The 15,012-nt window shown below is 46.4% G+C and overlaps 1 protein-coding gene and 1 non-coding gene across 3 annotated transcripts; both read left to right on the top strand.

Annotated features, from left to right (window-relative positions):
- Positions 1 to 43: 43 nt before the first annotated feature.
- On the top strand, positions 44 to 137 carry trnai-uau (transfer RNA isoleucine (anticodon UAU)). The gene is made up of 2 exons: positions 44 to 81; positions 102 to 137. It is a non-coding gene; the product is annotated as a tRNA-Ile (tRNA).
- Positions 138 to 2,900: 2,763 nt separating this feature from the next.
- On the top strand, positions 2,901 to 14,615 carry ppm1bb (protein phosphatase, Mg2+/Mn2+ dependent, 1Bb). Of its 2 annotated transcripts, none has more exons than XM_078788670.1 (6): positions 2,901 to 3,312; positions 9,895 to 10,737; positions 11,071 to 11,188; positions 11,266 to 11,377; positions 11,455 to 11,512; positions 11,978 to 14,615. In XM_078788670.1, exons 2-6 carry the CDS (start codon positions 9,907 to 9,909, stop codon positions 12,284 to 12,286), a joined length of 1,428 nt encoding a protein of 475 aa, XP_078644796.1. In that variant the 5' UTR covers positions 2,901 to 3,312; positions 9,895 to 9,906; the 3' UTR covers positions 12,287 to 14,615. The 2 variants fall into 2 exon arrangements, with proteins under 2 accessions (XP_078644796.1, XP_078644797.1); XM_078788671.1 differs by having other exon boundaries at positions 2,907 to 3,312; positions 13,427 to 14,615.
- Positions 14,616 to 15,012: the final 397 nt, after the last annotated feature.

Here is a 15,012-nt window from a genome sequence, read left to right as displayed (position 1 = left end):
AATGGTTCTTATCTTGTGGCGTTTTGGCGGGGGACACTGCGAAGCTCCAGTGGCGCAATCGGTTAGCGCGCGGTACTTATATGACAGTATACAGCTGAGCGATGCCGAGGTTGTGAGTTCGAGCCTCACCTGGAGCACAGTTTTGATCGGTGTGTTCTCTTCACCCCATGAAAATGGAAAACGTTTGGAAACCGATATGGCATTTGAACGTCACGTGACCCTCCTGGTGCCACCGAGCGACTTTTCTCCACGGTTCTTGTTGTGTCGTTGATTTATAAGATCAAACCGTCCATTAAAAAACGCCTTTTTGTGTTGGAAGCTCAAAGAATTAGGGAAAACACTTACAATGGTTACCAAGCAACCAAATCAGCTTCTCACAGCAGCCGCTAGAGGGCACGCCTGCATCATGGCACTGAGGGAAATATATATATTGTTATGATTTGCTTTTACCTTTCAAAACATTTTGTGCCACCAAAATGTGCGATTGAAAATTGTCCATTGAATGAAATGATAAGTGTGTGTATAAATAAATATATACGTATAAATAAAATATGCATAAATCGTGTTTGTGTGTAGAATTCATTGTTTTCCTCAATAAAAATAGTAGCCAAATTTACAATACATTATGAATGATTGTATTATTAATTATTATTATAACTTCAACCAATTGTATGGTTCGTTTACCTAAACAGCAATTTGTGTAAAAACATCTTTTTGACCACTAGAGGGTGTCCTAACAGCGCTGATAGGACCGACTGAAGACTGTTTGGTCATGTGACTTCCTGTACCTTTGAAACATGACAAAAGTGAACATATAATCTTGACGCTTTTTTGGTATAGTGTTTATTGTCCTTTAAATCTAGCCAGATGCCGCTTTAGTTCATGTTTCAGCTGTTCTGTAAGCTGTGTAAAGCTGGGAATGAACAAGCAGAAGATTGCAGTAATAACGTGACCCAGATGTCTCACTTGCAGGCTGAAAATGAGAGTACCCAAGTACACAAGTACACACTACATCACTGGGGTGGGGCGGTATTTGACAGCAGGGAATGTACGTGCGTGTGTTCATGCTGGTCTTTAATGTTTGCTGTAAACCCTGAGGGGTCAGAATGGGGGGGGGGGGTGGTAGTTGTGCTCCGGATTAGAACTAACACTTAAAAAAAAATAAAATCTCCTTGGGTTTGGAGATGTAACATCTCACAGAGCCCCCATCGTCCCGCCCATGTAACCCGCTCTCCTAACTGGTGCCCTGAGGCAACCAGGTGGCGGAAACATTCACACCCTGCCAGTAAGGCTCAGCGGGCCACTTTACTCAATGAGAAGTGTGTGTGTTAGGGATTGTGTTGGCGGAAAAAGGGGACAAAAGACAAGAGTTTAATATTTGGGATAAGCTGTGATTGAACATCCCCCAGATCCGAGCCGAATGATCAAATTCTGCCAGTGATAATCCCTCATCTTGGAAAATTAAATACCACTCCGCTATCTGTCTGCACACACACACACACACGCACACACACACAACATAAAAAACTGGGTCTTAATCTGACCCGTGTGTCTCATAACCCCAGTTGGTTTCTTCTGGACTTGTTCTGATATCTGATGAGTTTTTCATTAATAAGACTCAAGTCTAATCCTGCGGGAGAAACACAAAATGACAACGGATAAGCTGTGCTTTCGCCATCCTGACACACACACACACACTAAACATCTTAATACACACAGACCTTTTAAAAAAGTGTTAATCTTCTCTTACCAGTTGTATTCACTGCATTTGCTTCCTTTGCATGTCTGCCACTGATTGAATGAATGGGGTATTAAATACCCTCCTTCAATGACGCTCAACAAAAGATACCAATATTTCTTTTTACTTCCTTCTTTCATGCGCTGACCATCACACTACCACCACCATATTTTACTGTTGGTATGATGTTCTTTTTCTGAAATGCAACATTACTTTTGCACCAGATGTAATGGGACAAAAAATTCAACTTTTGTCTCGGCAGACCACAGGGCTACTACTAGGCCATGAGGGTTTTGATTTAAGAAAAATAGTTCCTTAGCTGCACGGTGGTTCGTGCGCAGACCTCACAGCTTGGAGACCAGGGTTCAACTCCACCCTCGGCCATCTCTGTGTGGAGTTTGCATGTTCTGCCCGTGCATGCGTGGCTTTTCTCCGGGTACTCCGGTTTCCTCCCCCATTCCAAAAACATGCTAGGTTAATTGGCCACTCCAAATTGTCCATAGGGCTGAATGTGGGTGGGAATGGTTGTTTGTCTATATGTGCCCTGGGATTGGCTGGCCACCAGTACCCCGCCTCTTGCCCGAAGACAGCTGGGATAGGCTCCAGCACCCCCGCGACCCTCGTGAGGATAAGCGGTAGAAAATGAATTAATGAAAATACTTAAATTAATGGCATTTTTGCAAAAGTGTTGGTATTGATATAGGCGATACTGATCATGCATTAACTTGGTATCGGATTGAGACTACAATACCGTATCACCCACCTCCAGCAGTCAGGCCAACATACTGTATGTGGCGAGATGTTTTGATTTCCAGCGTCAGGACCTTCCGTTTACACAGATCACTAGCGCTCACTGGTTTGGTGGCGATGTTGACAACTTTTGAACATCAAAGTACACAAACCAAGGGATTTCATATTACTTTTTCAGTGGTGTGTACTTGACCTATGAGTCCACTTTCGAAACGTACCCTCGAGAGCTGACGTTAGACAATCGAGGTCCACGCCGGTTTATTTCCACCTCTCCGGCGTACGCAGGTGTCGTTGTCGAGCGCGACCTCGTGCGTCGCATAAACGTCAGTAAGAGACCAATCGGTGCGTCACTTTGAGCTAATTGACACAAAAAGCAGCAAATTAGCCGGCGTCTAGCAAAGGGGTTGGGACCAATCAGAGAGCATGTACCCAAAATAACACCTCTTCTTGTTCAGCACCCTAAGTCGAAGGAAAGCTGTCTTGCCTCTCAATGGAGGAAACTGCTACATTTGCCACTCTTGTATAATATTAGCCACATCTCGCTGGCCTCGTTTGCCTTCACCAACGACCGGAATCGTCTGCGTTTAACGTAGGGGAACAAAAGTGGCATCAAACATGCGTAAAAATCAAGGCCATCCAAGCAGGGAACCACCGAGAAAGGACTTAACGCCGCTCATCTGAGGCCAATCTCCAGTTATTTTTTGTTGGTCAAATCAGGAAACACAACTCAGCTAACTAGCTAACGTTAGCTCCGGCGATAACACCTTCACGCCAACGGAGAGGCCAAGAGGATCATCAAGATTGGATCCGAACGACGGGAAAACGTAAGTGGCATGCTAAAGTAAGTGTGTGTACGCGCGCGCGAGCGCTGTTAGCTGGAGTTTGATAAGCTAGGATTTGATGTTAGCATTAGCACGCTAGCTAGCCAACATTAGCGTCTGTCAACACTCGAGCAATGGGGGTTTTTCTTACTAGTTTGGCTCGTTATTTACGTGTTATGTAGTTAAATCAACATGCGGCCATCTATTTTAAGATACGTATTTTTTAATCGTCTCGTCGCCTCATTCATGTTTGCCAAACCGTCAACTTGTTTCAGCGGCCTAGCAAGGCAGGCCTGCCTTGTCCTGGCGTCTGTAGAATAAAAAACCCGAAGCTATTACTTGAAGTTTCCAAGTGAACTCTCCGTAATAAACACAACGACGCATTTTCTTTTGTAAATTAAAGCTCCTTTTAACTAACGTATAAACAGTTGTGCCTTCACTGCTGGTCCTCCTTCCCAAATGAGCCATGTCAGAAATTAGAACATTGTGTAAAAGTTCATTTTCTTCCGTAATATCATTACAAAAACGTTCATATGCCCTAGATTTATTACACAACTGAATTTGTTCAAGCCTTTCATGTTTAAAATCTTGATGTGTATAGTGTTTAGTTCGTGAAAACCAAACATCCATGATTTTATCAAAACAATTAAGAAAATGGAATTTATAAATACAAAAATTGCAATCCACTGAAAATTATGTTTGATTACCGTAGTCAATACTTGGTTGTGGCTGCTTTTGCGCAAATCACTGCTTTATTTCTGTCTGGCTTGGAGACAATCAGCCTGTGGCACTGTTAGGTGTTACGGATGGCGTCCTTCAGCTCATCTCTGTTGTTCTGTCTGATGTTACTCATCTTCTTCTTCACACGACATCAGGTCAATTTGCAGGCCAGTCCAGCACAGCAAAACCATTGTCAGTAAACCAGGTCATGTAGGAATATGAAAGTTTTCAGCAGAAGGAAACATGGGGTGCTGCTGGATTTCCTGGTAGACAGCTGCGTTGACTCTGCACTTGATAAAACAGAGTGGACCAACACCAGTGGATGACATGGCACCCCAAATCATCACAGACTGAGGAAACTTCACAATGGACATTAGGCACCTTCTGTCCTGTGCCTCTCCAGTCTTCCTTAAGACCCTCGGACCTTGATTTCCAAATGAGACATTTGCTTTTCGTCAGGTAACAGGACTTTGGGCCACCGGTCAACAGTCCCAATTCTTTTTATCAAAGCCTAGAAGTCTGATGTTTTTCTTAATTTTATTTGCAAACAGAGTAATTAGCATACTGATTACTTAGTGACCGAGTAACTGAGTACCGTCAGAATATTCTTATATTATGACACATGGATTTTGGGGTTTTCTTGAGCTGTATGCTATAAAAATCTAAATTGAGGTTTTGAATAGTTTACTGCATGCACAATGAACCCAGAATATATGAAGGTTTCAAAATGTGACATTTTTGACATGGCTGTTTGGTGTTAAAACGTGGCGGCTGTGACGGTTAAAGTTGTCATTGACCTGTCAGTGGTTGGCTATCTAGCTTAACATTGCTAAGATTACGCTAGCAAGTACACACACAACAAAGTACATTACCTGCACAATATTGGATACACTCAAATAATCGCTGTGGTTGTTGTTTATTATTGTGGTTCTGTTCAGCAGTATTAACACAATTTGGACCCAATTGAGCAGGACTTGGTAAAGACATTTTTTAATACAGCAGTCATACTGGATGTGGATGGAAAGCTTCTCTTACAGGTCCATAAAGAAGCTTCAATGAATCAAAGGTCCATTTTTTTAGTCAGTCAATCCACAAGCAAATATGCGAAACAAAACTAATACTAACATTAAAAAACTGGACTTAAATAAACAGTTTATTTTCATATATAGCCATAAAGAGCCAGAAGGAGGGAGGAGGAATGCAAAAAAAATTAACCCAAAACAAAATGCTGTTTGACCTTTGGTTTCAAAGGTCAAAGTGCCTGATTGAGTCTCAGTCTTCTGACTATATTTGACAACTGCCCTCCAATCATTCAACAGCTTTTATTGTGTACTGTTCAAGGCAAGGAGTAGTGTACAGTACTTGTTGTTGTTAAGTCACTATAAAGCTGCAATAGGTGACAATAAGCTGAGGGTAGCCATAAAAACCTAAAAAGTGACACAAAACACCGCGACTGTGAATGAGGTTAGAGGTGTCCTGGTCCGGTATTTATATCAGATATCGGGCTCATATCGGCACAAAAAAGGGTATCATATGATATTGGCCTGTATCTGATATTTCCAATATAAGCGGTTCATTCTAGACTCCGCCCCACCATGTCTGTCCAGCACCAACCGGGTAGAACCCACCTGATCATGACAACAGCATGTGCCCACGTTTCACGCACAAAGTTGTAGTGATATCGGCCATGTGTGTGCAGGCAAATACCGATGTTGTTTACAAGAACTTCCTGTATACAAGGCTCGTTATCGCGTGGACATCTGCCCTCGCTAGCGTGGCATCCTCAGCCAGAGTGGATGCTTGCCACTGTGCCAACCGGAGTCAGCGTGAGTGGCACTTAACGCCAAACCAGGCTGGATCAGAGAGGGGGAACGTCCTTGGAGCAAACACGCATCAAGAAACACAAACTCTCTCTTGGTACTTCCAGGACATGTCTATGAATTACATGAAAGAACTACTCGTGATGTCGACAGGCACAGTTTGTGATCGTGAAAGCATGTGTGTGATTGAGCGTGAGTTATAATACTAATTATTACATTAGTTACTATTGTTGTTAAATCCTGTTTTTATTGTCATTTTTATCTTTGTGACATTTTGAATTACCATACACACTTTTATTTCGTTAAGCCTGGACTTAACATTTGTTAAGCCTGATGCTGGAATAAGCCACAGATCACGCTCTCGCTTGTAGTTAGTGTAGAACTGTGTGGCGCGGCTTTTAACAGGATCCAAAAAAGGTTAGGCTTTTATGGCGTCCCTCAGGGTTGGGCATGTGTACGGTACCTTGTGCTGGCCAGATACTGCCATTGTGCAAGGACAAAAGATGCTGATAAAACATGGAGGGGGGTTGTGTGTTGACACATGCTAACAGCTGTGCAGCAGTCGTGTGAGCGAAGGCGTTGCAAAGTTGGCTGGAATCAAAATACTTTCAGTGGCTTGATGGCTGTAGTATTTAGTTTCTGCTACATTGGCCTCAATAGAAGGCCTGCATTAGCTCTGTTTCTCGAATATTGGGGTGGGCCCGAGAGGCAGGGGGTTCAGTGTTAGTGCAGAACTGCCAATATGTACAAATTTATCGTACTTGGCATGCAATTTGACTCTTGCATACGTAATTCTAGGCCTCACTGCTCTCCAGTTTCTTGCATTTTCCTGGTTTCAGTTGTGAGTTCAGTCTGTACAGTACAGAGTAATAAATAATGTCAGTTTCTCAATAGTATTTCAAACCGAGGGGGTTTGAAAACATTTCTGTCCCCTAGAAGGGGCATGACAGAAAATAAGAGAACCACTGCTATAGCATACGATCTTTGAGGTTGGCAAGAAAAGGGTGTGGTCAAGTGTGCTAATGTAAAATGATAACACATGGTCAGTTAAGGCCAAGCTGCCTGCCTAGCGTTGTTGACCACAACTTCAAGGAAAATTACACACAGAATCACAGAACAACAAGTTAACAAATGTTGTGTTCGTCTTCTGTACTTCCAAGCTAGGACATAGTCCTTTCTGTTTTGACTGTAGAGGTCTGTGCTCTGCTGGGTAGCGTTCCTGTTCCATGCTCAAACCTATTTTCTGACAAACATGTCTGCAATACTATTCACTTACTGTGAAGCCTTATCCAACGTGGTACAAAGGACTGCACTGTTATTCCTTTGGAGACCTTTTCATGGTGCAGTACCTTCTCGAAGGATGTCACAGACACACTGGTTGGCTTCCTTCAGTCTTAACGAAATAATGATGCCCTTCATCCTGGCCAGCCAATCCCACGGCACATATTGACAAACAACCATTCCCACCCACATTCATACCTGTGATACAATTTGGAGTGGCCAATTAACCTAGCATGTTTTTGGAATGGGGGGGGAAACCGGAGTACCCGGAGAAAAGCCACGCATGCACGGGGAGAACATGAAAACTCCACACAGAGATGGCCGAGGGTGGAATTGAACTCATGTCTCCTAGCTGTGAGGTCTGCGCACGAGCCACTCGTCCGCCGTGCAGCCCTTCACCAGTATAAAGCTATCCTGTCCAACAAGTTATTTACAATTTTTTAAAGTGCTTTAAACAAATGCCGGTACCGGGTCCATCGACGGGGCCGCAGGAAACTTTTAGCCGCAATGGTGGCTAAGTAGTTGGGGGACCCCTGATTTAAAACGTCAGCGACTGTGTTTGTTTGATTTGGCACCTCACGTCAAGCCTATTATAGCATGTGGCCGTTATACACATTCTTGTGTCACAGGGATTGATTTGGGTAAGTGGGAGGGGCCTCAGGCACCAGTGAGTAAAGTTGATTGTTGCTTCTGTTGTAATACCCTCCATAACACCCTGTAATGCTAGCAGTCAGCCACATGACAAAGGTGGTTGTTGGTGTGTGGAATTTGGGAGCCAGCAGAACTAACTAGCCACCAAAAAACTTGGAATTTACCTTATGTGTGTTTGAGCGCTCCTCTGCTCAAGAGCAGCCTCTCTGCAGCGTTATGTAATCCCCACCCGACCTTCTACTTCCCTCTTCGTCAGTGGTTTTTGGCAGACACGTGCGTCTGAGAGTTGAGAGGGTTGGGGGTGTTGCTTTTCAGCAATGATCACATTGTGGGTGACGTTCTGTGGGGCTAAGCGGTTGGTTTGTATGTTGGGTTTTTTTGCGTGTTTGTTTTGACAACAGCTTGTCAAGTTAGAAAGTGTTAGTCTTAGCATGTGATCTCCCACCCCAGATCTGCCACTGCTTTAAAGGCCGGATGATGCAATTCCTCTTTCTGCTCTCTTCCAGGCGACCAAGTGTGTGTGTGTGTGTGTGGGGGGGGGGGGGGGGGGCGTTGTTGCTGAATGAAGCTAAGCCTTGATGTTTGCACTGCAGGGTGGGTGGTTGCTAGGCGATGACAGCATGTTTGTTTTATTTTTAGCCAGAATCACTGTTGGTGAACATACCAGATTTCTACGCTCTCGCTTCTCACACACACACACACACACGCACAACACACACACACTTGCAGGCACACTTTCTCAGGATACCAGACAGAGCTAGGCGACGTCTCCAGTAGCTGCTGGGATTTGTGGAGGGTTTCTCGTTCAACAATCATGTCACACAGGCTAACAGGAGCGTGTGCGCATGACCCACTGTCCCGCCCCGCACATGAAATTCAAACCGGCCTAATGTATTTATAGAGTGTCTCCTCACACGCTGACAATGACGCCACACACATTCCTATGAAAGCAGTTGTAGTCACTCCTTAGCAGCCTTTTTTGGGCACATGGCGTGTGGGACGTAATACACAGGCAGAAAATCAATATCTTAGTGTGCATCTGATTTCTATTACTTTTTTTCTATTGATTCCATGATCTCATGAGCGCTACAGCGCTTGCCTTATGCAAATTTGGGCTCTAACTTCATATCACGATTATTGTGACTCGGATTGGGCGATATTTTTTATATACTGGTATACAGTTAGTTTTCCATTAATAAGAACATTACTTATACCGATACAAATGATATAAACAAGCCAAGTTGATCAATCAAATGCTGTCATCGAGAGTTGGTGTGTGGAAGTATTTACTCAGTAGACCACTCAATCATGGCACAAAATCATTATAAACACTGAACAGTTCGGTTGGCCGAATCGCCTCTTCCAGAGCGTGAATGGAAGCTAGCAGGGGTCAGCTTGTGTGGTTGTGTGTGCGTGACTCGGATTCGATTAGTATATTTTCATGATGATTACATGACATGCAGGTTCTGAGAGGAAAACACGAGACGGACACACGCCCACACACACTGACATGGTAGCATTTTACCGAGCTTTGGGTGGAAAGAGATTGGCTTGTTGGAAATTTGTATGCAGGGCTGAAAGGAAAATGACATTGATTTTGAGAAGAAACCAGATATCTACCCAAACACACTCAAGTCGGTCAGATAGATGCAGCCACGACACGACTAGCTAGCTTTATTCATTTCAATACGGTAACCCTCCCGCCGCCCAGATTCCATCCCAACTCACCACCTGACAGGTGGAACTTTCACTCTGCTGACGCTCCAGTGTGGTGTCCCATTTCCTGCCAGGTCTAGTAATGGTATTAGCTGCCTGTCTTGGCAAGAGGCTTTACAGACGCAGTGTAATCCTCCACCTCACGCTTCCTCCTCCTGCGATCCTTGTCTTCTTGTCAGGAACTCTGGCTCTCACTGTGCGTTAAGTCATTAAAAGCACTCCATCACTTATTACCATACGAGAAGCAGTTTAGTCCCACTGAACTGCTGACACACACACAAACCGCCCCCCCAGATAATTTTTAGAGGGGTTGTTTGAATGGATACTTAAGTAATGATTCAGGTTTAATATGTGATGCATTCATTGTGTTAAGGTAACTCATCTCTGTCCTCTTCAGCTGTAGGCAGCAATGGGTGCGTTCCTGGACAAGCCGAAGACTGAGAAGCACAGTGCTCACGGCGAAGGCAATGGCCTTCACTACGGTCTGAGCTCCATGCAGGGCTGGCGGGTGGAGATGGAGGATGCCCACACGGCCGTGGTAGGCCTCCCCCATGGACTCACCGACTGGTCCTTCTTTGCCGTATACGACGGCCATGCAGGCTCCCGAGTGGCCAACTACTGTTCCGGCCACCTGCTGGAACACATCCTGTCGGGGGGAGCAGAGTTCGGGTCCGGGCCTGGCTCCGTGGAGGGCGTGAAGGACGGCATCCGTGCAGGTTTCCTGAAAATCGACGAGTACATGCGCAGCTTCTCTGACCTGCGGCAGGGCTTGGACCGCAGTGGATCGACAGCCGTTTGCGTGCTGCTCAGCCCTACCCACCTCTACTTCATTAACTGCGGGGACTCTCGGGCCGTGCTAAGCCGAGACAGCAAAGTGGGCTTCTCCACCCAGGACCACAAACCCTGCAACCCCCGAGAAAAGGAGCGAATCCAGAAGGCCGGTGGCTCAGTCATGATCCAAAGGGTAAACGGCTCCCTGGCCGTATCCCGGGCCCTCGGGGACTATGACTACAAATGTGTGGATGGTAAGGGACCCACAGAGCAGCTGGTGAGCCCGGAGCCTGAAGTGTGTGTGCTAGAGCGGGCTGTTGAAGGCGATGAGTTTGTGGTGCTGGCGTGCGACGGGATCTGGGACGTCATGTCCAACGAGGAGCTGTGTGAGTTTGTGCACTCGCGTCTTCTGGTGTGCGACGACCTGGAGAAAGTGTGTAACTCAGTGGTGGACACCTGCTTGCACAAGGTAAGCTCTGCTCATTCACACGTCTACTGCTAGCGGGGATTGCTGCAGAGTAAAAGCAGCGAGGTTCCGCCTCCTGCCAAATTTAGTACAACAAAACATCTGCTTCCCTGCAACTCAACTACCTTAAGGAGTAGGACTTGTTTGCATCAAGCACACTGTGTTGACATGCTAATAGTTCAAAGTGAACCTCAGGCGACACCACCTTTTACTGGTTAAATTGTCAGCTTTGTTTTGATTTTGTTGTGTAAAATGCGCGTGCCGTTAGTTGTCTTTTGCATCTTTCCCAACTGTGTAAATGTGATTGTGTTTGCTGTGTCGCCCGTCACGCTGCAGGGCAGCAGAGATAACATGAGCGTCGTCTTGGTGTGTTTACCCGGCGCGCCTAAGATCTCAGAGGAGGCTGTAAAGAAAGAGGAGGAGTTAGACAAATACCTGGAGGCCCGCGTTGAGGGTCAGAGACAACTCCCCCTTCACCTACCCAGGTTATGGCAGCACGATGCCCTCATCCATTTCCTCTTGTCTTTTCAGAGCTCCTTGCAAACTGCGGCGAGGCCGGGACCCCAGACTTGCTGTCTGTGCTGAGGAGCATCACCACAGAGAACATCCCCAACCTTCCACCGGGTGGCGGCCTGGCAAGCAAGTAAGCACATGAGTCTAACACAAGTGTGTCAAGTCTGCTGTGTGTTGTTGCTAAGGGAGCTGGCGTGTGTGTTGCAGACGCAGCGTGATTGAGGCGGTGTACAACAAGTTGAACCCTCACAAAGAAGAAGAAGGGGTGAGTCCACCTTTTTTTTTTTTATTCCCTTCACCTTTGAGCCATGCATCCCACTCACAATAGCACACACACACCTCCATCAGCCAACTCTGTGCGTGCGTGTGTTTGTATCCATCTAAACTCGTGTTCCATGTTGGACAGTAACGAACGTGTGCTTTGTCTGACAAATATCCTAAAGTGCAAAGTCTGGCCAATCAAGTGTGGCCAAAGAGAAGTAGCGGCGAAGGCATTCAGTATCTTTGAAGGCTCTGTGTGTATTTTGTCTAGTTCGTCTGGTCTTGACTGGCAGGCCTCCTCACTGAGCAAATTTGGCAAAGGGTAGAGGGTTGAGGCAGCGCTGGCGTGGCGTTGCAGCGGCGGCGAGAATGCCCCTGGCTGTGTCACGCTAACGTGTGCTCGATGTTTGTGAATGTGTGTGTCTGTGGAGCGTGCCTGCAGAGTCTGACCCCTGGCGTGTCACCTCAGGCCTGTGCGGGGGGAGAGGAGGAGAGTGAGGAGGGAGGTAGCACGGCGGCACATCTGTTGGAGGCGCTGCGGCAGTTCCGCCTGCACCACCGGGGGCAGTATCGAGCGGTGCTGGAGGAGTCCCTGGGCACCTACCAACTGCGTCCTGAGGAAGGGAGGACATCTGAGGAAGGCGGCGACGGCAACGATGATAACTGGGAGCAATCCGCCTCCCCTCCCTCTCCCCGCTCGCCCCCGCCCTCACCCATCGCCGCAGGGTCAGAGGCCTGCCAAGATGTGCTCACTCCCGATTCTGATCCTTCCTTTTGACTGAGCAGCCCTTCCTTCTGTCACCCCTTCCCCTCCACCGCCAAATGTTTTGATTGACAGACACCCCCCCTCCCGTCTGCTTCTCCATCACAGAACTTGAACAGACACACCGTCTTCGCTCCATCGTGATCTGAACAATGCCGGCCTGTCTGCTCAAGTTCTACCGTACTTACACCGCCTTCGCCACTCCAAGCAGCCATTTTTTCAACATGGCCCCATCAGCTGAAGCAGCCAATGCAAAATAGAGCCTTGGCGTAACAGTATTCTCTCTGTCTGGCTGGTAACCCCCCGCCCCCCAACCCCATCCTCCCAACACAATCCCTGTACCACCCCGGCAACTCCGGCGTCCTCCGACCCTGCACTTGCCCAACAGACGGGACAAAGAGGGGAGTCTCAGAACAAGATTTTCTTCCACTTTCTAACTTGGAACATACACTTTTTGTGTGTCGTGTGCTTGTGTTTGTGGGTTTGTGTTCTTATGCATGGTTGTGTGCGAGTGGTTGAGCAGATGACCAATCTGGGCTACTGAGCGTATTCTCTGCTTTAGTAACTGTTAGTACCAATCCCAGTTTGTTTGGGGGGTGTTTTCCACAGCACATTTAGGTGTTCAGGTTGAGGTAAAAAAAAAAGAAAAAGTAATTAGTGCCATCTTGAAGTTTCAGTGGGAGTAATATTTCACATAATGGCCAACAAGCTAGCGTTTATTATGACAGCCGAAGCACTTAAGTAATGTAATTCTTAACACTCTGTGTATGTGTGTGTGTGTGTGTGTGTGTGTGTGTGTGTGTGCTTACATGGGGCCAAATCAGTCTTGCAAAGGTATACAAATAAAATAGATACAGGTATTGTGATATGTCCGTTTGTGTGTGTTTGTGTCTCTCACTGTAATCTGCCTTCAATCATTAACCTCCATCACCGTCCCATCATCCACTGACGTGCAGGGTTCGTAAATAACACAACACAATCAAATATGAATAACGTCGCAGTTACACACACGACCAAATGTTCTTAAGACCCAACAGGTGCCCTCATGATGAAAGGTGAGTCATCATCAGAGCTTCTGGTTTCCCCGCGTTTGCAACTAGTAGCGGAGCAAACGTAAATAACTCCCCATCTCCCCATCTCTTTTTACCCACCTAGTGTGCTGGTGAACTGGAAGACCCCTGGTAGCCACGGCAACCACCCGCATCCCCTCTCTGTGCTTGAGTGCATCCGCTCGGAGGAGGAGGAGGAGGAGGAGGAGGAGGAGTGTGTCTCTCCATTGCGCCATGTTCTTTCTCTACTTAAAAGGGGGGACTTGTGTATGTTGGAGTGTATGTTGGTTGTGTGTGTGTTATTGGAGCAGTGGGGACAACAATATGCACACACATGTCTCTCAGTAGGAGGGGGGTGTCAAGATTTTATGAACTGAAGCATTGTGATGGTAGAGATCATTTTTACCATTTATGCTGTTTTTTTGGGGGTTTTTTTTGAATGTCGACGCCTGACTTCACAATGACATGAGGTGTGTGTGTGTGTGTGTGTGTTGTGAAGAATGGTCAAGAGAAGATGGTGGATAAAGACTTTAAATTCTTCTCCTGAACTTTTTTTTAAGGGGGGTCCCCTTAACACACACCCCCTTTCCGCAAACTTACACACGCACACCCGGACGCAGCACCAATACTGTACTGTATGTGATGTGCCACCCTCACAGGCCGTGATGCATGAGGAAATGGACAGTCATTGATTGACACTGACTGCCCCGTCTCGCCGGTCCCACACCTCCGAATGACCTCGGGACTCTGATTGACTCCCTTTGTCTTTGTGTCGTCATAGTGATGATAATCATAACAGAAGAAAGGAAGAGGATGGACCTCTTTGGGATAGGAAGGGGTGAGTGTAGTATCACTGGTTGGACTCTTTTTTTTTTTTTTTTTTTTTTGAGTGGTGGAGTGTCTGGGGGGGGTTTCCCCACCTACCCCCCCCCCCCCCCCCCCCGCACCCACCCACCCACCCACCACATTTGGAAGTGCACATTGCGGCATGTTCTGTTCCCCCCCCCCCTTCCTATTTGTTTTTTTTTTTTAATGTTGTCCATGAGGTTACTCTTAGCTGCTCACTTAGAGTGGGTCAAGTCGTCGTTTTAATAATCCGGTTGTTTCTGGTTCACGTTTGTATTGCTGTTGTTTGTTTGCACTCACATTTGATTACAGAAAGCGTCTATATATGAAATAAAACAACAAATATAGCCGGCTGTGGACAAAGTGCAGCTCCTTTTCTGAAGAAGGAAGAAAAATCGGTCAGCAACAGGAAGTGCTGTGAGTTTTCAAAATAAAAGGCGTGACATTGAGGTCAGTGCTGCCTTTGCCTTCTTATTAACGTTAAAGTGGCACGTATTGTTGGCATTTTGTTGCACAGCGAATTTGCAAATGTTGGCACAGGTCTGGATAGGAATGCAGACAAAGCGCTTCGAGTAACAATGGCCCAACCCTAACCTCGTATCTAAATCATGCAATCCCATCCTATCTGTTCCAGAAGTGATGCAAACGTTAGCAGTCCCCTTTACTGATAGTCCTATGGTCATCTGTATTAATCGGGATCAGGCTTTGCAAACAGTACTTACTTTCTGTTTATGCCTTTTGAGCCCATATGGAAACGCTTTCCCTTCCCAAAAAGTAAAAATGGTACTGTCTCATTAATGTACACACAGATGTGAAACACTCCCAGAAGCATGGAAGCATGGAGGT

The sequence above is a fragment of the Doryrhamphus excisus genome, unplaced genomic scaffold (genome assembly GCF_037039965.1).
Source record: "Doryrhamphus excisus strain RoL-2023G ecotype Guam unplaced genomic scaffold, RoL_Dexc_Guam_v1.1 HiC_scaffold_24, whole genome shotgun sequence".
Lineage (NCBI taxonomy): Eukaryota > Metazoa > Chordata > Actinopteri > Syngnathiformes > Syngnathidae > Doryrhamphus > Doryrhamphus excisus.
This window is presented reverse-complemented; position numbering and strand designations above follow the sequence as displayed.